Raw genomic sequence first — 24,906 nt, forward strand, 5'->3', positions numbered from 1 at the left:
TTATCTTACCAACAATTACTTCTACTGCCACGGGGAAATCATCATCATATCCCAACTCTTCCTCTTCTTTCATTTCTTCTTTCTTTTTCAGCACCATTGGGTAGAAATACTGCCATTCCTCTATCAACTTACGGGTGGCTGGGTCTGACATTTTGTATGCTTGGCCTGTTAGCGTGCCGTTTAAGCCGTAAGGACTTACCAGTACTAAAGCAGACAGGAGAAACATATGTTACACATCAGAATGATAATTCCTACTTAAGTGTAATGCTACATCCATGGTAGTTTTAGGGTGAGCCATATTATCATTTGATGTATACTGCTCTTTATTTCCTAACCCCTTTTTAAGTGTAATTAAAATTTCTCATTTTAGTACTTTTTATATGCCTCTCAACTCAAATCAATTTTTGAAGGAAATCAAATGGGAGGAGATATAATTAACACCATCAGACAAGTACATCAACACACAATATATAAGCTATCTACACATTATCTATCTATACATTAAAGCATATAAACATCAATTTGGTAATAGCTCATACACTGTGAATCCTGAATCTTCCATGAAAGAAGACCATTCAATACATATATCCTGAAACCAGCCTAGGACCTGAACGCTCACCCTGTGAGTTCCTGAGACTTCCTAAATATTTGAGGTAATTTAAAAATAATATATAAATAAAATGTCTATTGGCAGAAAAGTCTTAATGTACCAAATCTGAAACATAATGTTAAGTATAATTGCAGTTAAAACCATTTTAGAAGTCTGCTGATTAAACAACTCTAAAATAAAATTTATTTTACGTAAAGTAAAGGACTCAAAAAGTCCTTCTCTCTTACTCTTTCACTGTTTGACCGTGATGTCATTTTCACTGAGCTAGACACAAAAATGCAATTAACATAACACTGTATAACTCAGTTCTTATTCTCACAGTGAGTATTTTGACATTTCAAATAACACTTTTCTAAGGATAAAAGTCACTTTTCCTTAATCCTGATTTATAAAAACAAATCTCAGCATAAGCATTAACTGGGGGGTCCTTTTTGGGAGACAGTTTTTTCTTAACTGCTGGATGATATATCACATCAATCAAGACAGAGATGGTTAAAAACATCACATATTTCATGTTGCCTTCTGCTATTCTGTATGCATACAAATGGAGAAATACTGATCTAAGCAACACAGCTAACCAAGGGTAATTTTCCTGTTTTAACATTTCTAAGAAATCCCCACATCAATATGATTAATTATGTTCACTATAATTGTCTATATGCTAACACCTGCCCTAAGAATGTACCTTCCCTACACCAATCATGGGAAATAAGCAGGATAATGCCCCACAAAGTCTTCCACGATTCGCGATATTAGTAACAAACCAGTAATATTTAAAGTAAGTAGTCTACAGGGACCAAGTATGGCCAATATTATCTTTCCCAACTTAGAAGGTTAGTCATTTTTTCTCATGACTGGTAATTCCTTTTGTTATTTTAAGTAAATGCTTTTATTTTGCTCCACGAAATCTAAAGTCAGATGATCCTCAGCACTTTCAGAGTCAAGGAAACACAGTGTTTAAATAATCCTGACAATCCACAAAATGAGCATACTGTACAACTCAAGTGCACAGTTTGAGAATTGGGCTGTTTTGAATAATGTAACAGTTCATACATAAAACATCCAAAAAACTACAGAATAATAAAGTACACAGTTTTAAATGTGTTGCTAGATGGAGGAAAAAGCAGGCAATAATCAGGACACAATTACATGAGGTTCAATGTTCTTTTTTACCTTAAAAAAAAAAAGCTTTAACAATCTTTAGGGCAAGAAAAAGCTGCTTTCATCAAATTAACTTACAATCATTTGTATAAGACCAAAAACCAACATAAATAATATGGAGGCTAAACACTCATTTGACTATTACATCAATAGGCTATTATACCAATACAATACTTTAGTCAATTTTATTACAAATGTTTTTTAAAATTACATTTTGTGATATACTAAGGCTATTTCAACCAGGCATCTCTAGAACTGATAAGATTAAACTAAAAAAAAATAGAAAAGAAAAAAAAAAAGATGTTTCTATATGGTTCAATTTAATATTATAACATTTAAAAAGAGTTATTCATAGAAAATTATGAATTCCAAAGACAAAACCAAAGCTTTAGAATATATAGTTAGAAAAAAAGAAACATGGTGTTATTTTGGTGATATCTAGGTAATTAGTTGAGCGTTCATGAAAATATGAATGTAAGTTAACCAAATATCTACAACCAATGCAGTCTAAAATTAAAAGAAAATAAGGTATTAATAAAGAAACTACAGACTATACAACTCCAGGAATTTGATTTTGGTTAAAATTTCAGAGTACAAAGCTTAATAGTAACTCTATTAGTCATTACAGTCCTAAAACCGTAGGACAAAGAAAACAAGGAAAATCTTTTTATAAGATTTTGATCTTCAGGAAATCCTCCACACTTTATTCTTCAACACACTTAAGACGAAGTTGTAGCTGAGGGAAGCTTTCAGTAAAAAATGAGCAAGCTATTATCGCTTACCTGTGGTCTTCCCTTTCTTCTTCAGAAACTAACCCTTCCTGCTTAGCTCAACATGTCCATTTCAGATACTACCTCATTCCATGAAACTTCACTGGGCAAGGTGGCTATCCACTGGGTAGGGAAAGGTGGCGAGGAGGGACATCATTGTTTACTTACCTTGAAATGGTGCAGGTGAAGACTGAGCCATGTGGATATGCTCCTCATTGATCAAATAAATTGGCTGGTGTTGGGCAATCTCCACACTTGTGCATACATTACTTTCCCCGTGAAGAAAGAATGTGAATGCACAAGACAAATGCTCACTAGAAAAAGACAAAATTAGAAACTCAGCTCTACATTTCTGTGGGAAATAAATAGGTGCTAGAGACAGGAACACAGACGGGACACAGCTTTACTTTATCGAGCATCCACCACAGACTGCCCTGGATGATATTAACAAGCACAAACTTTCAGTCAGCTGTGGACAAATAACGATAATGGTAATTAAAAATGCCATATAAACAGAAAGTTGGGTTTCACCACAAAACTGAAAACTACTATGCAGAATGCTTTCTGCTTCCTTTGCATAGAGTCTCCAACTATAAGCTCCAAAGGACAGAAAAAGAATAACATTTTTCTACCTTCTTGTGTATTACTATCTGAACTGGCTTTTAAATGACTAGAAGCAATGACAAAATAGTTTTGCTTGTGTTTGGTATGACATAACAATAAGATCAAATTTACAATCTTATTACAATAAGGTTATTAAACTTAATGATCTAAAAATAGCAATCAAGAACACTGCTATATGTAAATTTCCCATATACAACTGCTAAGATAATGTGTTTCTAAATGGACTGGTAATTGATTATATTTAATTTTCACAATTTACCTCTGATCACAAAATTTTATTAAAGCATTCCACTTTGCCATTTTCCACACAATTTGCTAAAAACTGAAAAAATGATGTGTCTTGGAGAAAAATAATTTCAAAATTACTATAGTGGCACATTCTTTCAAAGTTGTTAACTTTGGCCCTAAGCCACCCACAGCATCTCCATTTCTCAGGACAGCTTATAGGAACATCTGCCTGATGAACCAAAATCACTCTATTCTAGGCAATAGAAAACTCATCTTCCAAGATTTCCTTCTTTCCAAAAGTTCTCTAAAATATTATAAAGTATACTTTGAGTACCACTCAAAAAATTAAAATTTAAGTATAAAATTATAATGATTTTGGAAAACAAATAAAAATGACAACATTTTCACTCTATTCCTACAGGGAAGCATATATTAATACAGTCTTCCTTGACAAGTACGTTGCAATGATCTGAGAAAATTTTGTGTTTTACTGGAATGTGCAGCTTCCTCAATAGGACCTACCTAGACTTCCTATTCGGAGAAGGCAATGGCACCCCACTCCAGTACTCTCGCCTGGAAAATATCATGGATGGAGGAGCTTGGTAGGCTGCAGTCCATGAGGTCGCAAAGAGTGAGACACAACTGAGCGACTTCACTTTCACTTTTCACTTTGATGCACTGGAGAAGGAAATGGCAACCCACTCCAGTGTTCTTGCCTGGAGAATCCCAGGGACGGGGGAGCCTGGTGGGCTGCCATCTATGGGGTCGCACAGAGTCAGATACGACTGAAGTGACTTAGCAGCAGCAGCAGCAGCAGACTTGATATTTGGGTATTTAGCATGCCAGAGTAATCGTAAGATAATAAATTTAAACATCTCCTTAGCACCTTATGTCTAAGTTTCAAGTTCACAAAGAGGAAACAATGCATGTAACTTAAATGTATACAAGTATACAGTAGTGTCAACAATGCGCTGTCCTTCATTTATGGAAATGACACTGAACACATAGCATCGCCAAGCACATTATTCCAGGCATGTAAGACACCAACATACACATCAACTGACTGTGGACTGGTCGTTTTCGTTTATAAAATCCAGCAGAGAAGGAGGAGCTGACATATCCCTCTCATGCCTATTAACCCACGCAATCATCCGAATATTTATAAGGCCACTGGTGAGAGTTACAGATTCTGAGTACAGCCCAGAGCACGCTTGCTCTTCCACCGGATCCCAGCTGTGCATGAACACAAACACAACCTGCGTCTGTCTATCAACCAGGAAGTGAGAAAGGTGCAGAAGTCTGCAGAGTGACAATGAATACACTATGGCCCTGTCCTCAAGGAGTGTATAAACTGAGACGGACACAAACGCTTATCAGCAAAATGAAGTCAAGTAAGAAACAGAAAACCAAAATGCCATGGGAAGGCCAAAGTGTACTGGTATTTTCCAGTTTGGAAGTCCAAATGCTTCAAAGCAGATGAAATCAGATGAACGTTTGATTTCAGTGTAGAGAGAAAAGAAAAAGTAAGAGAGGGAATATGAGGCAAGAAATAGATATAGTTAAGAACAGGATATAGCTTAGAAATTCTAAAAGGAGGAGAGACAGGACATGATGGGAAGGGAGTCTGAAAAAAGAAGTCCGAGGTCACCCTTGAGACAACCAGAAGTCTTGCCGTGCAAAAAATAAAGGGGAGCCAATTTAAGGTTTGGTTTTTAAAAGTCGACTCAAGCTAAAGAATCAAGATAAAAAACCTCAAAATAGAATTCAATCTGAATTTGCTATGTTCCAAAAGACACAGAAAAGCACAAATGAAAACAGTAGGAAGTGAATCAGTGACCTATTTTCTATATTGATAACTTTTAAAAACAAAACATGCTTTTTTTTAAAGAGACAAAACTACACAAGAAAAACAACAAGTTATGGGGGAAACAGAACAGAAGCCACCAGTAACTACATAATGTTTGGTAAGTTACTTCACTGTTCTGATCACAGCTTCTTCATATGTCAAGTCAGATGCTGGCACAAACCGCTGCTCCTTCGCCCCGAGAAATTCTCATTCAGAATGTCTAGAATGAGCCCCAAGAATCTGCATTTCTATCCAATTCTCAGTGCTGCTGCTGCTACTCCTAGCTCAAGGTTCATGCTTTGAGAATCACTGAACTTTATGGCACATAAATCCTTTTCAGCTACAAAATTCTTTTTTCCCCTAAGATTACAAGAAACAAGAGGGCAAGGAGGACAATACTGATGACCTAAGGAGACTTATGCCACTTCTAAGACTACACAGATAAAACTTACAGCATTGCTTGTAATAGTTAACAACTAAAAACAGACAAAATGCCCATTTGTAAAGGACTGGTTAACTAAACTATGATACATCCCTACAAAATAATACTGTGTAACCACTTAAAAGAAAACACTGATACATAAAAACCTACCACATAATCTCAAAAGATGAAAGAAAAAACAAGGTACAAAATTGTTGTGAATCATATACACCCATCTGTATAAAAATGCAAGAGTGGGGACAAAAATATATGCACACACAATCTGCTTACCCTGGCATAAAATTTCTCTGGAAGGATTCACTTTAAAAACCTAATAACTTTGGCTGCCTTTGGGGAATGCAGTGGTACGACTAGGGGATTAAGAAAGGATTCTCAATACTCTTTTCTACTTTTTGAATGTGGGGCCAGGGGTCACACAGAAGGTAATGGAGGCAGGATCTGAAGGAAGCCCCCGCCTCCCATCCTGTGCAGTGCCTGCTGGCCCAACTAGAGGAACCCACAATCTTTCATCTCACCACATTTGGCTCTTAGTTGAAGCCTGCTGAGATCATCTTTGATTCTGACTCTGTTATCTAACATGCTGGATATTTAATCAGCAAGCATCAATATCTTTATCCGTGTCAGTGCTAAAAATGGTGAATGAGACTATACTGAGGAAAGAATCCTGAGTCATTTTATCAGGTAATTTTCCAGTTACAAATTCTCCCAAGTGCTGCCACTCATGTACAGTTTCTTGTCTACAAAGGACAACCTGAAAGATTACTATGTCAAATGTCTTTATAAAATGCAGACACATAACAACTACCATATTACCCTGATCTAGAAACCTGCCTAAAAGCCAAATTCAGGTTGTCTGACATAAAAGTTAACTCTCCTCATCTTACAGATGAGAAGATAAGGATAAAAAGTATGGCCTGCAAATGCCGTTCTTAGCAACACAGCTGGAATCAGACTTGAAATTTAGGAATCCTTCCTCTCCTTTTCACCGTACCTGTCTGCTGCTGCACTCACCTCACTCTTCCCCAGAACGCTGGAGGACGATAACTTTCCTTTTCTCTGTGAAGGGACTCCCACACTCTCTGCCTTGATTTCCACAGCTTTACCTGCTCTTCACCAGAGCATGTTACTCCTTTAGGACTCCCTTATCTCCCTCCCTCTACTGACTAAGGTCAAATAATCAACATGTAAATAAAATGATTAGTATAATAGCAGTACTACTACGGATATCACTAAATAACCTATCTATAAATAACTCTGGTGTTAAGAAGACAACTGTAAGGTGAATTTGGAAATACAGGTATAATTTGTTCACTATCAAAAAGATAAAGATCATCTGAATGGCTGAAAAATACTAAATCCATCTACGTAATACTTACACCAGACATGCAAAATTAAACCACATACATGGACCTCACCATATGGTCAACACCAAAATCAGATTGATTATATTCTCTGCAGCCAAAGATTGAGAAGCTCTGTAGAGTCAGCAAAAACAAGACCGGGAGCTGACTGTGGCTCAGATCATGAACTCCTTATTGCCAAATTCAGACCTAAATTGAAGAAAGTGGGGAAAACCACTAGACCATTCAGGTATGACCTAAATCAAATCCCTTCTGATTATACAGTGGAAGTGAGAAACAGATTTAAGGGACTAGATCTGACAGACAGAGTGCCTGATGAACTATGGACAGAGATTTGTGACACTGTACAGGAGACAGGGATCAAGACCATCCCCAAGAAAGACAAATGCAAAAAAGCAAAATGGCTGTTTGAAGAAGCCTTACAAATAGCTGTGAAAAGAAGAGAAGTGAAAAGCAAAGGAGAAAAGGAAAGATATACCCATGTGAATGCAGAGTTGCAAAGAATAGCAAGGAGAGATAAGAAAGCTTTCCTCAGTGATCAGTGCAAAGAAACAGAGGAAAATAATAGAATGGGAAAGACTAGAGGTCTCTTCCAGAAAATTAGAGATACCAGGGGAACATTGCATGCAAAGATGGGCTCAATAAAGCACAGAAATGGTATGGACCTAACAGGAGCAGAAGATATTAAGGAGAGGTGGCAAGAATACACAGAAAAACTGTACAAAAAAGATCTTCATGACCCAGATAGTCACAATGGTGTGATCACTCAACTAGAGCCAGACATCCTGGAATGTAAAGTCAAGTGGCCTTAGGAAGCATCACTACGAACAAAGCTAGTGGAAGTGATGGAATTCCAGTTGAGCTATTTCAAATCCTAAAAGATGATGCTGTGAAAGTGCTGCATGCAATATGGCAGCAAATTTGGGAAACTCAGCAGTGGCCACAGGACTGGAAAAAGTCAGTTTTCATTCCAATCCCAAAGAAAGCTCAAACTACTGCACAATTGCACTCATCTCACATGCTAGCAAAGTAATGCTTAAAATTCTCCAAGCCAGGCTTCAGCAATACATGAACCGTGAACTTCCAGACGTTCAAGATGGTTTTAGAAAAGGCAGAGGAACCAGAGATCAAACTGCCAACATCCGCTGGATCATCGAAAAAGCAAAAGAGTTCCAGAAAAACATCTATTTCTGCTTTATTGACTATGCCAAAGCCTTTGACTGTGTGGATCACAACAAACTGTGGAAAATTCTTCAAGAGATGGGAATACCTGACCACATGACCTGCCTCTTGAGAAACCTATATGCAGGTCAGGAAGCAACAGTTAGAACTGGACATGGAACAACAGACTGGTTCCAAATAGGAAAAGGAGTACGTCGAGGCTGTACATTGTCACCCTGCTTATTTAACTTATATGCAGAATACATCATGAGAAACACTGGACTGGAGGAGGCACAAGCTGGAATCAAGATTGCTGGGAGAAATATCAATAACCTCAGATATGCAGATGACACCACCCTTATGGCAGAAAGTGAAGATCTAAAGAGCCTCTTGATGAAAGTGAAAGAGGAGAGTTAAAAAGTTGGCTTAAAGCTCAACATTCAGAAAACTAAGATCATGGCATCCGCTCCCATCACTTCATGGCAAATAGATGGGGAGACAGTGGCTGACTTTATTTTTGGGGCTCCAAAATCACTGCAGATGGTGACTGCAGCCATACAATTAAAAGACGCTTACTCCTTGGAAGGAAAGTTATGACCAGCCTAGACAGCGTATTAAAAAGCAGAGACATTACTTTGTCAACAAAGGTCCATCTAGTCAAGGCTATGGTTTTTCCAGTAGTCATGTATGGATGCGAGAGTTGGACTACAAAGAAAGCTGAGAGCCGAAGAATTGATGCTTTTGAACTGTGGTGTTGGAGAAGACTCTTGACAGTCCCCTGGAATGCAAGGAGATCAACCAGTTCATCCTAAAGAAGATCAGTCCTGGGTGTTCATTGGAAGGACTGATGCTGAAGCCGAAACTCCAATACTCTGGCCACCTGATGTGAAGAGCTGACTGATTTGAAAAGACCCTGATGCTGGGAAAGAGAGCAAGAGGAGAAGGGGGCGACAGAGGATGAGATGGCTGGATGGCATTACTGACTCAATGGACATGAGTTTGGGTAAACGCCAAGAGTTGGTGATGGACAGGAAGGCCTGGCGTGCTGTGGTTCATGGGGTCATAAAGAGTCGGACATGACTGAACGACCGAACTGAACAAAAAAAAGCAGAACATGATATTGCTGGTGAATACAAATAAAAATAAAGCTGGTATAGAAATAGCAATAAACAGAACATTTTTAAAACAGGTTCATCATTATAGAATAATGAACAGAGAAATTCACTATGAAATTTAAACAATCTTGAGTGTGCATGTACACAGCCATATGGTATACAATATAACTTAGAAATATATAAAGAAAAAATGGCAGCATTACAAGTAGAAACTGACAAATCTTTAATTGATAAGTATTTCAACATACTTTTTTCAGTATTTAATAAGCAAATTACTTAGAATACCAAAAACAATACAAAAATATATAAACAAGTATATATGTTGGCTTTTAAGAAATAAATAATCTGTTCTTTACCAGGGACACATAGAAGATGTACAAAAAAGGACTGAGAACTAAAACACAAGACAAATCCAAAATTTCAAAGAACTGATATCACACAGACTATACATTATTTAATCATAGTGCAATTTAGTTAGAAATCAACAGTTTTTGCTTTTTTTTTTTTTAAGGTTAAAATAAAATCCCTCTGTTTGGAAACTTGAATATGCACTCCCTAAATAAATCATGGGTTACAGAGGAAATCACAATGGAAATCACAAAATGTTTAAAACTGAATGACAACAAAAGTAATACATGTCAAAATCAGAGAGATACAGTGCTTAGAGAGTAATTTATATCCTTATATGCCTAAAAGAGGGTCTTAAAATAAATGAGATAAGCCTTCAAATCAAGAACTCGAAGGGGGCAACAACAAAAAACAAGTCAACTCAATGAAACTAGAAGGCTGAAAATAATGAGAAAAACACAAAAACTTGAGCGGGGGGGGGGGGGGGTGTGGAGAAGAGAGGTAACAGAAGTGATTAACAAAATCAAACTTGTTCTGTGAGCACATTAAAAGAAGACAAACTGCTAAGCCAACTGATTTGAGGAAAGGAAGTAGACAGATGCCTATGCAGCAAGGAGGGAGGGGTACCATCACACAATCCTGAAAACCAAAGGGAGGAAGGACCCCTGAGGCAGTGACCACTTGGCGCAAGACTAGACACTTACTGCAAAGGCTCTGCTGCTTCCTACACCTCTGCTGTTGTTCATGCTTTTCTTTTGTCTAGAATAAACTTCTACCATCCTTGATCACCTAATTCCTTCTCATCTTTTCCAAGAAATCACCTTTAAAGTCCCAGAACTGGCAAAACGCACCCAAACTACTCTGTATATATCTCAGCCAAAGCCTCTCAATGCTCCTAAGTTTTACGTCTAGTTCATCTAAACTTTTGTGAGGACAAAAGTCAAGTTTTATCTACCATTTTGTATTCCCACGCTTAACATGGTGTTTGGAGTGGGAAGATGCTGCATTAATCACTTGAGTTTGTGATACTTTGTACCTTTCCTCTAAAATTTTCTGGCATTTTATTTGGAGAGTCTGAAATAACCATGGAATTCTGAGTCATGAGACAGAGAAGAACAAGAGGGAAAGGGGGAAAGGAAAAAAAAAAAAGCTGTGATTTTCCAGTCAAGAATACATTAGGGGAAACCTATCCCTGGTCTTGAGAATCTCCTGACACTCTCCCCATCTGGTCTTCTAAAGGGAACCTGCCTGGGAGTGTCACTGACAGCTGGGGCGTATGATATGGTAAGACTCTCCCTGGGGCCCAAGGCAGTTCATACTGTGCACATCTCACCTACATTTCCATGACTCCACACGATTTCCCCATTCTGTCACTCTCCTTAAATCCCATCTTTCAAAGTCCAATATCATTTCTACTTTTTCCATATAAGCTCTTTTATATGGCCTCATACAAAAGGCCTTCTCATATAAGCTCTTTTCACAGAGACCTCTTTATTCTCTGCCACTGAGAATATTTACCTCTTGTTTGGCACCCGTATTATCAAAAGAACTCATTTAATTAACAAGTATTTACTAAGCACATCTATCTATCTTGTATCAAACACTATGCTGGACTTAGGCATGTAGAAATAAGACCAGAATCAGCCCTTGGGTATTTTACATTTTTTTAAGCAAAGCACCAAAAAACGTTTAAAGGAGGTAGAAATTAGAAGACTAAGGAATTCTGGTAGGATGCCCTCAGTTAAAACTGTGTACTTGAATGCCTCCAGGGGATCTTCTAGACCCAGGGATCAAACCCATGTCTCCTGCATTACAGGCAGATTCTCTACTGCTGGGCCACTGGGGAAGCCCATCCAATCATTCCATCATCCAATTTATTTCTTTCACAAGACTGTCATAATTTGCAATTGGTTATTTTGATGGTCTCCCTCACCATAAAATAAGCTCCCCAAAAGGAGGAACCATATCTGTCCCACTGCCCTATGAATCCTCAGCACCTAGACATATAACAGTTAGTAGTCACTGCACGGTGAAATGCAGTTTTAGTCATAACCAAAGAGTAAATTACTTTTCTTTTAGCAAGTTCCATCATGAGGAGAACAAGAAAAACTGATGTGCACAATGAATATTTTTTAAGTGGGAAGATTAATTATTATTAATAGGAGGGTAATGTAATTTCCAGTGATAGAAAACAAAGCAACTTTAAAAACTGTTTACTTGGCAAATATAAGGGGTTGGTGTAGGTTGCATCTGTGTTGTTGAGAAAAGACTTGCAAAAATGCAAAAAAGGAAGAACTATCTTCCAGATCATTTTACTCTTACAATATTCTAAATCTTACGAACAATTTTTTTTTTCACTTCTTACACTGAGTTTTCAGAATACAAGTATTACATGTGCTTTCAAAATGCATTATGAATATTAATAAACTCCTGTTCTTTTCAGGGTGTAAAAGTGTTTTGATAACAGATTCACAATGCAGAATGCATTTAGATAATTTCACCTAAATGCTTTTTGTGTTATGAACTTATTATCTTAAAATTTTCCAAGTTGTCATTAACCAAATCTCTTGCAAGAGGTAATTTGCCTCACTCTATAGATCCTCATTTGGGAATATTTTGCTAATGTTATTTTATCATTTCCTTTTCTTAAAAATATACCATTTACTTTGTCAGCCTTCACAAAGACTATGGTGAATCCTTTGCTCATTGGCATACTGACCTTTCTCTTATTGAACAGTTCTTAACTTTCATCTCCTTTTTACAAGATGGTGACATTATAATATTCAAATAAGAGTTGATCAAATTATTTTATAAAATCCTGAGATTCTTTCACCATTTCATATATCTTCCCTTTAAATCAGAAGTTTGACCTGATTACAAAAGCAATAAAAACGTCCCGAAAAGTTAATGGCACATAATTTAAAAAACAAAAAACAGGAGTACTTGCATTATAACTGTTAAATTATCAAGTACAACTTTATGAATAATCGCCCTTCTAAAAAATAGTTAACCAATTAAATTGTTTGAATACAAAATTGCCTCAAAGAACAGTTTTTCTTCACAAAGGTATATACATATGTAATGCACAGGTATATATGTATTTAATACATATACATGTGCATAAATTTATAAATACACACACATGCACATGTACATGAGAAATTACATCAGTGAGCTCTATGACCTTTCCCTTCCACCCTGCCAAACCTCAAACCCAGGTCGGTCCTCGGCAGTAAATTGGGCACAGGAGTGGTGCCGTGATTCTTCCCCATCACCAGGTGCACTGGTCTTGCAGCGGTAAAAGAGCAGTGGCACCTCTTGCACTGATGCAAAAACAGGGCCCCGGTGGCCTAAAGACTGAATGTTCCCCCCTGGGCATCTCATAAGAAGCAAATGACAGTGTGGAGGCTCTGACTCAGTATGTCTTTGACTCCAAAGGCAGGAAGAGTGTGACAGGTTCTCATCCTGATGGTACAAACTATATTAGGTAATTTCCAAGATGCCAAAATTGACGTAAGAGTTACTCTAGTCAGTGAAGTGTGCTTGAAGAAGCTGGTATACACAATATTTGAGGAGACTTACGAAAGTTGTCTTATTTAAAATCTCTCTTGAGGTTACTAAACTAAGCCAGATTATCTAGTCTCAATCGCTGGACAACCCTTGGAAAATTCAATGGGAGTGTGCCTGGCAGAGAATACAAATGAAAGTGACATTTATATTAGGGAACTCATAACTACTACAGCACTTTTACTGCTCACTTTAAGACATGGTTGGATTCTTTTCTCTTTTATTAAGTATAAAACAAAACCTTTAATCCATTTTTCGTTTCTTTAAAAGACAGTAACAAAGTTGCGGGAAGGGGGAAGGCTGGAGTAATGGAAGGGTATAGGGAACCACATACATTTTCTACCATTTTTCTCATTAAATATTTATACCAATTAGGCATTATATATTGCTAAGAAAAAGGCTGAACTGACACTAAAATAGCTAAGACTTTATATATATGAACTTCCCTGGTGGCTCAGACGGTAAAGCGTCTGCCTATAATGCGGGAGACCCGGGTTCAATCCCTAGGTTGGGAAGATCTCCTGGAGAAGGAAATGGCAACCCACTCCAGTATTCTTGCCTGGAAAATCCCATGGACGGAGGAGCCTGGCGGGCTACAGATATATATATATCTGAAATCATAAACCAGCCTTTCTCTGTTGCTCCTTACTGCTAAACTGAAATGCTATTTCTTCCCAAAGTACAAAAGACATGTGAATGGTACATCTTAAAATCAGTGACTGTTTGCTTATATTTTACACAAACGTCCAATCACTATGACAGATTCTGCTGCTGGAGGAGGAGCCTAAGTGGCAGACATGGTGGAATTCTTGCCAGCTTGAAAGAAACATAGGGACAGACCTCTGACATCTGTCTAGATTCCCACAAGCAGCTCACAGTGGGAGAAACGACTTGCCAGAAAGCATAAAGCAGATGGGAATTCCACTATGGTGCCATTCATCAGGTGAACAACAGCAAGTAGGACTTTACCTATGTGATCAAACCAAAAAAAAAAAAAAAGAGAGAGAGAGAGAGAGAAAGAGAGAGGATAAAATAGAAAGAAAATCTACTAATGAGTAAGTACTTCCCAGGTGGCTCAGTGGTAAAGAATCTGCCTGCCAAGCAGGAGACTGGGGTTTGGTCCCTGGGTCAGGAAGATCCCCTGGAGAAGGAAATGCCCAAGCCTCTCCAGTATTCTTGCCTGGGAAATCCAATGGACAGAGGAGCCTGGCGGGCTACAGTCCTGGGGTCACAGAAAGTCTGACATGACTTAGAGACTCAGTAGCAGCAGCAGCAGCAGCCAGGCACACGGCCCTTCTGCTGTCAGAGTGTTATCTTTCCATACTCCATTACTACACTTTCCATCACTTACGAATATCGACCCTCACTATTTTTTCCTGCCTCATTATATTGATCATGTGTAAACTACCTTAAATACTTCCAGAACAAGATGAGGCAGGTAAAAGAGACAAGGATCCATGTCCAGATTTTGTTTCTCTCTCATACCCCAATTCTATTTAAGAGACTGACAGTGCTAGAGTTAAGTTACAGTGTGTATGTAACAAGAGCTAATACATAAAAGAAACAGTATGATGAAGTTATTTTATGTCTCTACTTACAGTGACCATTTTAGTCACATTTTAAAGACATTGTCTACAATAAACAAAGCAAGAGAAACATCTAACTTCTTATATCGCTCTATTTCACATCTATCAGCTGACACTAAAAGTGGCTGGGCAAGTTCTTTAAAGGCTTTCCAACATTTGGCATTAGCCAACCAGAGTGCAGAGTCTTTTATATTCAGCACTGCTGCAAAATGTCTCCACTCACCAGTATTCAAAGGAGGTCACAGATTTCCCAACTAAAGGAAAATAAAATTGGAGCTGACACTTACTCGGTAGAATGCTGTTATCAGCAAGAATTTATCCTCCATACTCTTCCCATGCCACAGGCCTACACCAGAAGCTACGTCTTCCTTTTCCTTAGTCAAAACACAGTGCAGCCTTTAATCACCAGCACTGCTTGTCATCCCAACTCCCCTATCCCTAACACAAGAAAAATAAATCTGCTGGCTAGAACCAACAAAAATAAACATAAGATGCTTCTACATTTTTCTTACAATCTACTTAAGACTATGAAGTCAAAGACAGCTACAAGTTTTGTAATATGTTTAACAAATTCCAAACAGAATTAACTTTGATTCTTAACAGTTGAAAACAATTTTTCCTAAAATTCAGCAGTGATGATATACAAAGAAAAGTAGATATTGGAACTAACAGAGTCATTAGTTGCTGTAAATAAGGATGACATTAGCATCTCACTTAAGAGTAACAGAAAACACAAGATCCTTCAGGTGATGGATGGAGCACCTAAAAAGTTAGTGTATACCCCAGACACCGAGTAGTATTCATTCTTCAAACTGGTGTACTATATACAGTAGCTACATAAGCAGTTATTTAATGACAGTGATATACAATCAGCATCTGGTCATTATAAAAAATCTGAATGCTTAAAATTATGGATGTTTCTTCCTTTCTTTTTTTTTTTAGAGCACCGATTTGCAAAAGGTTTAGAGGGAAAAAAAATTCTGATAGAGAATCTCCTTTCATTATCAAGAATCATTTGCTCAGGCAACTTTTGGTTTATTTGTTAATTCTACAAATATGCAAGCATTGCCCTAAAATGCCAGGTGTACCACCGTGAAGAAGGCATATAGTCCTGACTTCCACAGAGCTGAAATTCTAGCTGAAATTCTGGAAGCTGGGGCAATCAGACAGTTGAAAAGTTTTTTTAAAAGATAATTTTGATGGAGAAGGAAATGGCAACCCACTCCAGTATTCTTGCCTGGAAAAGTCCATGGACAGAGGAGTCTGTCGGGCTGAAGTCCATGGGATTACATGACTCAACATGTGTGCACGAGGGTGGAGGGAAATGGGTTGGTAGCAATAAAGTGGTAGAACTAAAAAAAAAAAAAAAGATAATTTTGAGACAAAAAGCCACAAGAAAGCAAAACAAGGTAGCTGTGTTGAACAGTGGCAGTGGACAGAGGAAGAGGAGAAGCGACGACGCATTAGATGGGAGGCAGCAGTGGGTAAGGGAGGGGTCTTCTCTGAGGAAAGGCAAATGAGAAGTCAGCCCTGGTGAGACCTCAGAGAGAGAAGTTTAGGTAGACGATCATACAAAAGCCAGAAGTACAGGAACAAGCTTACTGTATTTGGGCACCAGAATGGCCTTCTGTGTGCTAAGTCACTTCAGTCGCGTCCGACACTCTTTGTGACCCTATGGACTGTAGCCCGCCAGGCTCCTCTGTCCATGGAGTCCTCCAGGCAAGAATACTGGAGTGGGTTGCTATGCTCTCCTCCAGAGGATCTTCCCAACTCAGGGATCAAACCTGCATCTCTTACATCTCCTGCATTGGCAGGTGGGTTCTTTACCACCACCTTGGAGATAAGTACAAAAGGAGATCAAATAGGTGAGCAGGGGCTGGATCATGTAAACCTTTCAATACTGAGAAGGGGCATGGGTTTTATTCTAAATACACTGATAAATCTTGCAGGGTTTTAAGCAAAGGAATTACCATGGTCTCATTTATATTTTGAAAGGATCACTTTTAGTTACTTTCTTGATAATTATGAAGGAGATAAGAGTAGAACAGGAAGACCAGCTTGAAGGCTGGTTTAGAGAAAGGCACAGCTAACAGTAGGTTGGTAGCAGTGAAGACAGGGGGAACGTGGATTCAAAATCTATTTCAAAAAAGCGGCTAACAGCACATGTAGACAGGCACACTATGAAGGAAGGTGGATGCATCACCAAGGAAAGAGGTAAGATCGAGAGATCACATGTGAGAGATGTTCGCTTAACGACAGTTGTTAAAGCCAAGGGGACGAGTGAGAGCACATCGGTCTGAGCTTGACAGACTCCAGATACAGAAAAGTAACTCAGCTCAGCTTCTGTTCTGACATCCTCAGGTTCTTCATGGGGGGGTGGGGGGGAGTGGGGGAAAGGCTGCTGTGTTTTTAGTAAGACAGTATGTGAAGCATACGTTTTAATGATCTTTCTCCAAACAATAGGTAAAGATAAGCTATAGTGTACTTTTCTTAATTTTTGTTTGTTTTGATGAGAGAAGCTCCCCCACACTCCGCCTGCACATACTCACTCCAATTTAGGGTTTAATGAATTTAAGTGAATCAAACTAACCCATTCAAATTTTCTCCTTTCAAAACCACATTTAAAAAGAGATTTATTACTAAGTTTAGTAATAAAAGTAACTGAAAACAAATAATGAAGTTATAAAATACTATTTGATTCAAATTATCATCTGAATACCAGTTTTTCTATTTAGTGATCGCACCTAGAAATCTGACTAATATCTGACTAATCTGACAATATTAAGTAACAATAAATGAAGTAATCAGACACCTATTTTACATTAAATTTGGAGATTTCCACTTAAAGTAATTTTCCCCTTTCATAATGCTAATAAAAGTGAGGGAGAAATGTGGCTGGGTCACCCACTCAAAACACAAGACTCCATCACATCTAGCACTCTCTCACTGAATGATTTTGACACAGTATTATTTACTGACTTTAAACATTTATCAGGACTGGAAACTACCTAAACTCCCATCAAGAATAGAAGAGATAAATCAACCGGGGTATAGTCACAAAACGGAATACTCTACAGCAATCAGAATAAGTGATCTACAATTGCACATACAACCTGAATAACTAAAACAATGCAGACCAAGAGAAGACAGAAACAAAAAGATACCTATGTAGGATTCTATTTCATATTTATATGAAATGTGAAGACACATTAAACTGCTGGAACAAGTGCTTATGCTTGGGAGGGGAGAGGCAGTGACTGGAAAAGAGAATGAGGGAGGTTTTCGGGCTGCTAGTAACATCTATCGGAGAAGGCAATGGCACCCCATTCCAGTACTCTTCCCTGGAAAATCCCATGGACGGAGGAGCCTGGGAGGCTGCAGTCCATGGGGTCGTGAAGAGGCGGACATGACTGAGCGACTTCACTTTCACTTTCCACTTTTATGCATTGGAGAAGGAAATGGCAACCCACTCCAGTGTTCTTGCCTGGAGAATCCCAGGGATGGGGTCGCACAGAGTCAGACACGACTGAAGTGACTTAGCAGTAGCAGTAGTAGTAACATCTATTTCTTGTGCAGGAGCAGGGGTGTGTATGTGTGTGCGCGCACGCGCGCATGTGTGTTAGGCGCTCAGTCATGTCTGACTCTTTGCAACCCCATGGAACATATGGACTCAATTTGGAAAAACTCATTGAGCTTTATACACTTACGACACATGTACTTTTTGTACTGTATACTATATACATCAATAAAAAGTTATACACATGAAATATGAAAGATATATAGCAAAATGTTAACATTCTGGACCTCATTAGGTTAAATGAGTTGTAAAAGCATGAGTATTTATGTTATTGACTATGATAAATAAAATAATGATTTCCCAGATATGCTTGTGTTCTAATACCTGTGACTACCTTATGCTATACAGCCAGGGGGAATTAAGGCTACAGATGATTAAGGTTACTGATCAAATAGCCTTAAAATAGGGAGATTATCTGGGATTATCCAATGGGCCCAATGTAATTACAAGAGTCTTTAGTTTATTGTTCAAGGAGGTAGAAGAGTCAAGGTCAGAAAGACCCAACAAGCTACCGCTAGCTTTGACAACAGAAGGGACTCACAAACCAAGGAATGTGGGCAGCCTCTGAGGCTGGAAAATGCAAAGAAACAGATTTGCCCCGAAGGTGTCCAAGAAGGAAGTCAACCATGCCAACATCTTGGTTTTAGTCTAGTAAGACCCATTTCAGACTTCTGATTTCCAGAACTGAAAAGATAATAAATCTGTAAATAGAATGTTCAGTTTAATTCTGGATGCCACATTTTAAAAGGATATTAAGTAAACTGGAGCACATTCAAAAGAGAATAACCAAAAGAACTTAAAACCACCCAACATGACAATAATTGAAGGAAATGGAGATATTTAACAAAGAGATAAGACAACCTAGGGAAGAGAGATAAACAATGAAACACTAGCCACAGTCAAGCATAAAATGTTATGAAACCTATTTTGTTTAACACAATATTTTACAATTATTGCTGCATCAGTATGTGCTGTCCTTAATTGTGGCAAATATCAATTTCACACACTGGTCAAAATTTCATGGTATACCAAAGAACTCAGGTACAGTGGTCAAGCACCGTTGATAAAGACACACAGAAAAATAGATTTCAATTCAATATAAAGACTTTCTCACTGGGTTTTTTAAATAAAAAATGGCTTACAAGAAGGGTAATATGTATGCTTCCCTGGTGTCTCAGATGGTAAAGAATCTGTCTTCAATGCAGGAGACCTGGGTTCGATCCCTGGGTTGGGAAGATCTCCTGGAGAAGGGAAAGGCTACCAGTATTCTGGCCTGGAGAATTCCAGGGACTATTCCATGGGGTCGCAAAGAGTCGGACACAACTGAGCGACTTTCACCATTATGTCTGCTATACCTAATGGTGTGGTGGAGGAAATTCAAGCATATTGAAAAAGGAAAGGAATAGAATGATCTTCAATGGTGCCTTCAATCCTCAGATTCTGATAATTCTACAATTTGATTCTCAGGTAAGTTGCGCCTATTTTAAAATATCCCATATGGGATGATTACTCAGAAGCAGAATACTTACGGAAAGGCAAAGCACATCAAATTATAAGAGAAAGATGTATTGAGACAGGGTAAAGAGAAGTATCTTGAAGACACCATTCCTGAAACTTGAAATGTATACTGCTAGTGAAGTCACAAATACAAACTTTAAAAAAAAAAAAAAAAAAATGTAACTCAAGTTACATTTTGATTTACAATGTTGTGTTAGTTTTAGGTATGCAGCAAAGTGGTCCAGCTACATGTTTCTTTTTCCATTTCTTTTCCATTATAGGCTATTACAAGATCCTGAATATAGTACAGTTCCCTGTGCTAGACAGTAGGTCCTTGTTGTTTATGTATTTCATACATAGTGGTATGTACATGTTAACCCCAAACCCCTAATTCATCCCTATGAATTCTAAATCCAGTCTGCCAAACCAAACTGTTCTGCTCTTTTTTTGTTACCAGGATTACTTTGTGAAAGCAGAGCTTACATGAATACCTATTTATAAAAGGAGCAATATAACAGAGGTGAATAAACACAAATTTATTCTCCCTGGAAAGGAGACATGAGGCTGATGTGATAACCTTCAAGAACAGCATCCTGTCAGACTGAAGTATCAGCTTGTGAGTCAGAATGAGAAAAATCAATATTATTTGAATAGAAAGTTATACAAAATAAAGAAAAGTTTCACTGGGGATAGTGCCATTACACTGCTTACCCTCAAAAGCTGACATCTCAATTCGATTCTCCCAAGGATAAAGGGTTGTATTTACCCTGTTGCAGGTGTGTTAGTCGCTCAGTCGTGTCCAGCTCTTTCAGTCGTGTCCAGCTCTTTCAGTCGTGTCCAGCTCTTTCAGTCGTGTCCAGCTCTTTCAGTCGTGTCCAACTCTTTGTGACCCCACAGACTGTAGTTCTCCAGGCTCCTCTGCCCATGGAATTCTCTAGGCAAGAATACTGGAGTGGGTTGCCATTTCCTTCTCCAGGGGATCTTTTCGACCAAGGGATTAAACCCTGGTTTCCTAAATTGCAGGCAGATTCTTTACCATCTGAGCTACTAGGGAAGCCCATTTACCCTGTTAGCCAAAGTCCATCTTGAACAATGTACTCACAGAACGCAAACTTTTAAATTTCTTATTCAGTAACAACTCCTATGCCTGGGGTTATCACTGGTAAGAGTTCTTAGAAACAGTCTTTCCCTGGAGATATTTTCAGCGACCCTGGAAGAACTACCACCTTAAAACTCAATGGATGGTTCCATCCCTCTCCCCTTTTAATCATTATACACTGAATCCCCTCTGCATCAATTAAGCACACAATAGAGTGCAGTACATAAAAACACAATAAGCAATACAGAAAAAAGGATTAAAGCCATGAAAAATGTATTAATTTATTCTATGCAATGCACTTGTAATTCTCCCACTTTCAGTCAAGATCACAGTACAGTTTAATAGTCTGGTTCAGGGACCAATTAATCCTTTTATATTTAAATCAATCACTGACTCCTCTCCGAATAATTTAGCTTCTACATGCTGCCTCCCATTTGATGTCTTTGGGGAAAGAGCAGTTAACACTATGTGGCACATTAATCATGTTTGGTAATAGAAAAAGAAATGCATTACCAGAGAAATCTCTTACGGAAAGTAGAACATGCTCTAAAACATGTTAGCATAATCAGTGTAAGTGTCATCATTTTCCTAATTAAAGCAGGCAAGTTAAACCTGGAGCCAAGAATGCACCCTTCATCTGCCTTTTTGAGGTATGTGTAATGCATGTATTTGTTTATTTTGGTTATGTATAAAATATATATTCAGGCACAAAACCACTCTATACAGCCCCTCCCCCAACTGCTATCACATTGCTCTCTTCCATTCCAACCAAAATCAGAATGACCTGATGATGCTCAAACAATGAGAAAGGGGAGAAGTAAAAGAAAAGCATCTATCTTATTCAAACTGGTCTGTGTTTGACACCATGCCACAAAGCTCTGTCCTCTTCCTTGAATAACTCTGAAGCCTAATTAACAGGGTTAATCCAATGCCATAGTCACGTGTTGCCTAAGTTCCTTACCACTGTATGTAAAGCAGCTGTCCATACTTAAGACTATTTTCTCTAAATAAATGCGTCAAGAAAGCATTAAGAGTTCATGTGACTTAGAATTCTACTTCTTTCTTTGACCAACAGCAAGAGAAGGAAGTGCCTTTTCTTTCCTGGATCTTACTTGCCACAAGAGTAATTTTGTATTCTAGTGGCCACACCATGCATTGCAAATGCAGCGTTTAATTTCAGAAGTTCCAAAGCAAGTATAAGTACTTTTCAAATGGTCCATAAGTGAGTATTTTCTAAACATTTTAACCGATTAACTTTGGATATAGATCCAGAAGTGAAAAAAAGTGGAGTCTGTATCGTGGCATAATCCAAACGTAGTGCTGACTCAGGAGCTCTGCCAGTTCAAACAATTCCAAAGAGAGGAAAGCACACAGTCAATGTTAGCTCTGTGTTCACTTCACACCAACACAGAGAAATCAAATGGTAAAAGTTTAAGATCAGGTTATAATACTAGTAGAAGGAATAATTTTAAAAGGGGCCGTGATATACGTGGTAATCTGAACTTGAAGAGCACATACAGTCTACAGAAAGAAATTCAAAAGCCTGACTACATTAACTGTCACATTGAAGACTTACTTTGCTGGCTATGTGAACTGTGACAACCTCTGAGACTTTGTTTAACAACTCTGACCTACAAATAATCATCAGGTGGAAAAAGAATGATTGTGATTACTCTCTAATCCCTAGAATAGTCACATCAAAGAAACATTTATTAATAGAAAGAACACAAGTCATTTGTGTCTGTTTTTCAGCTAGGAATGGAACAGTGCACTGCTAATCAAGATTAAACAAGTGAACCAAAGCTCATCATCAACAACCATCATCTTGGCCCTAGAATGTGAAGTCACACCAGCTAACAAGCTACCATCAGCAGGATGTGTCTGTCTTAATTTGAGTTCATGGTGGCTGGGATTCACTCACACTCCTCTGTCTAGTTTCCTCTTGCTAAGCAAGAATTGAAAGTGCCACAGACAGACAGGGAGGTTATGAGAGACCCTCCAGATTACTTAAAAAAGGAAATCCCAGCAGTTAAATGCAAGGGAGAAAAACCTTCTGCATGTGTTTGGGCAAAATGCACTCTTATTCTATTTCAGTGACTCTCAGATGGTGAATCTCAACAGGTAAAATGCTACATGCTTTCTAGATTCAGCTCAGGAGACTGTTCAAAAGAAGACCATAAAATGCTAGACAGCCTTTTTGAACACTGGTGTACCTTTCCTTTCTCTTCTCTATTTTTAATCTAGCTGTCCTAATTCTGGGCCTAGATAGCACTGATATCCTCTGGCTGAGACAGCAAGTGAAAACCTTACCACATCCCCAGAGGGCTCCGTTGTCAGGTCAGGCCCCATCTGAGCTGCTCTGGACAATTCCCTCCCACCATTCTGGCAGCAGAGGTTGCACAGCTTCTACATGGGGATCACAGGTACTTCTTAAGAGCCCCAAGTCTGACAGCTTCTCTCCTTTACCAGGCTGTGCAGACTTATGACTTATGTCTATGGACAGTCAGTACTGAAATCTATAGTGTGATGCAAAGTATGAGGCACAGCATATTTGGTGTTCTTCTATAAGTCTTACACTGAACATCATTTGATTAAAATCAAGATACGAGACTGTCAAATAAGTAACCCAGTAAGTATTATGACTACCAAAGAGGATTCAAGTTGAGAGTTACTACTATATCAGTAGTCATCTTTAGACAAGTTACCAGTAAAAATGGAAAAGAAGCATATTAATGCAACAAAACTATTAATGCACAAACAAGCTTTTAACCAGTCTTTCAAAATCACCAATAACAAGACGTAGTAGGTAATCAATAAAAACTAGGTGACTGAATGGTGATATTTCTAAGTCAACGTATTGTAAAATCTACTCTGGAAGAGACTTATGCAGGTTTATAAAACATCGTAGTTGTAAAACTAATATTAAAACTCAACCATTTTACTCTATTTGTTCTCTAACATACCATGTCTAAATCAAATATGATAGGCTGGTTTATAATTCTTACACAAGGAAAAGAAGTCCTGATTCTTCTCTTATTTTCAAAAGCTGAATCAGTTAATTTTGAATAGTCATTGTTAAACACACACACACACACACACACACACACACACACACACACTGAGTATGCAAGGCAGTTGAATTCTCCTCCACTGACTCTTTTGAAGGAAAAAAAAAAAAAAATCACACAAGAAATTGTTAACACTGTGATGCAAAATCCAAGCAAATGGCAAATAATTCTACCTCCCAAAACAACAGCTGGAATGGCCATTTAATAGACACTTAATATCTGTAATGCATTTACCTTATATTCCATTATCTTCTTTGATAAATGAATCTGAATAATTCAACAAATACAACTCCAATAGTACTTCATGTATGAGTATTTTAACATGTATGGAATAACACATGAAAATCTAACAAAATATACCTGTTCAATCCATAAGGAAATTTTTTGATTTTTAGGAATCTGCACTATTTATTAATTTATTTTTTATTTTTAAAGCTTTATTGACGTATACTTCAATGTGTGGCATACAATGCTGTGTTACAACAAGGTGACTCAGTTATACATACATATATATGTGTGTGTGTATACATATACACACTCTCATATTCTTTTCCATTATGGTTTATCATAGATATTGAATATAGATCCCTATGCTAAACAGTAGGACCTTGTTACTCATCCATCCTATATACACTAGTTTGCATCTGCTAATCTCAAATTCTCAATCCTTTCCTCCCCAACCCCCAATCCTCTTTGGCAATCACAAGTCCGTGCTCTACGTCTGTGAATCTGTTTCTGTTTCATAGATATGTTCATTTGTGCTGTATTTTAGACTCCACATATAAGTGATATCATATGGTGTCTCTTTCATAAGGAAATTTTTGATAGCAGAGAAAATTAGCATAA

General features: G+C 38.0%; 1 protein-coding gene across 3 annotated transcripts in view; it reads right to left on the reverse strand.

Moving 5' to 3' along the window:
* Positions 1–24,906, reverse strand: part of MED13L (mediator complex subunit 13L) — a 289,944-nt gene that overhangs the window by 66,190 nt on the left and 198,848 nt on the right. For all 3 annotated transcript variants that reach the window (XM_061141858.1, XM_061141857.1, XM_061141856.1), the window contains 2 exons: positions 2,710–2,855; positions 10–204 (listed from right to left, as the gene is read on the reverse strand). In XM_061141858.1, coding sequence (XP_060997841.1) covers positions 10–204; positions 2,710–2,855 — 341 coding nt within the window. The remainder of the gene's footprint in view (positions 1–9; positions 205–2,709; positions 2,856–24,906) is intronic.

Source organism: Dama dama, chromosome 5 (genome assembly GCF_033118175.1).
Source record: "Dama dama isolate Ldn47 chromosome 5, ASM3311817v1, whole genome shotgun sequence".
Lineage (NCBI taxonomy): Eukaryota > Metazoa > Chordata > Mammalia > Artiodactyla > Cervidae > Dama > Dama dama.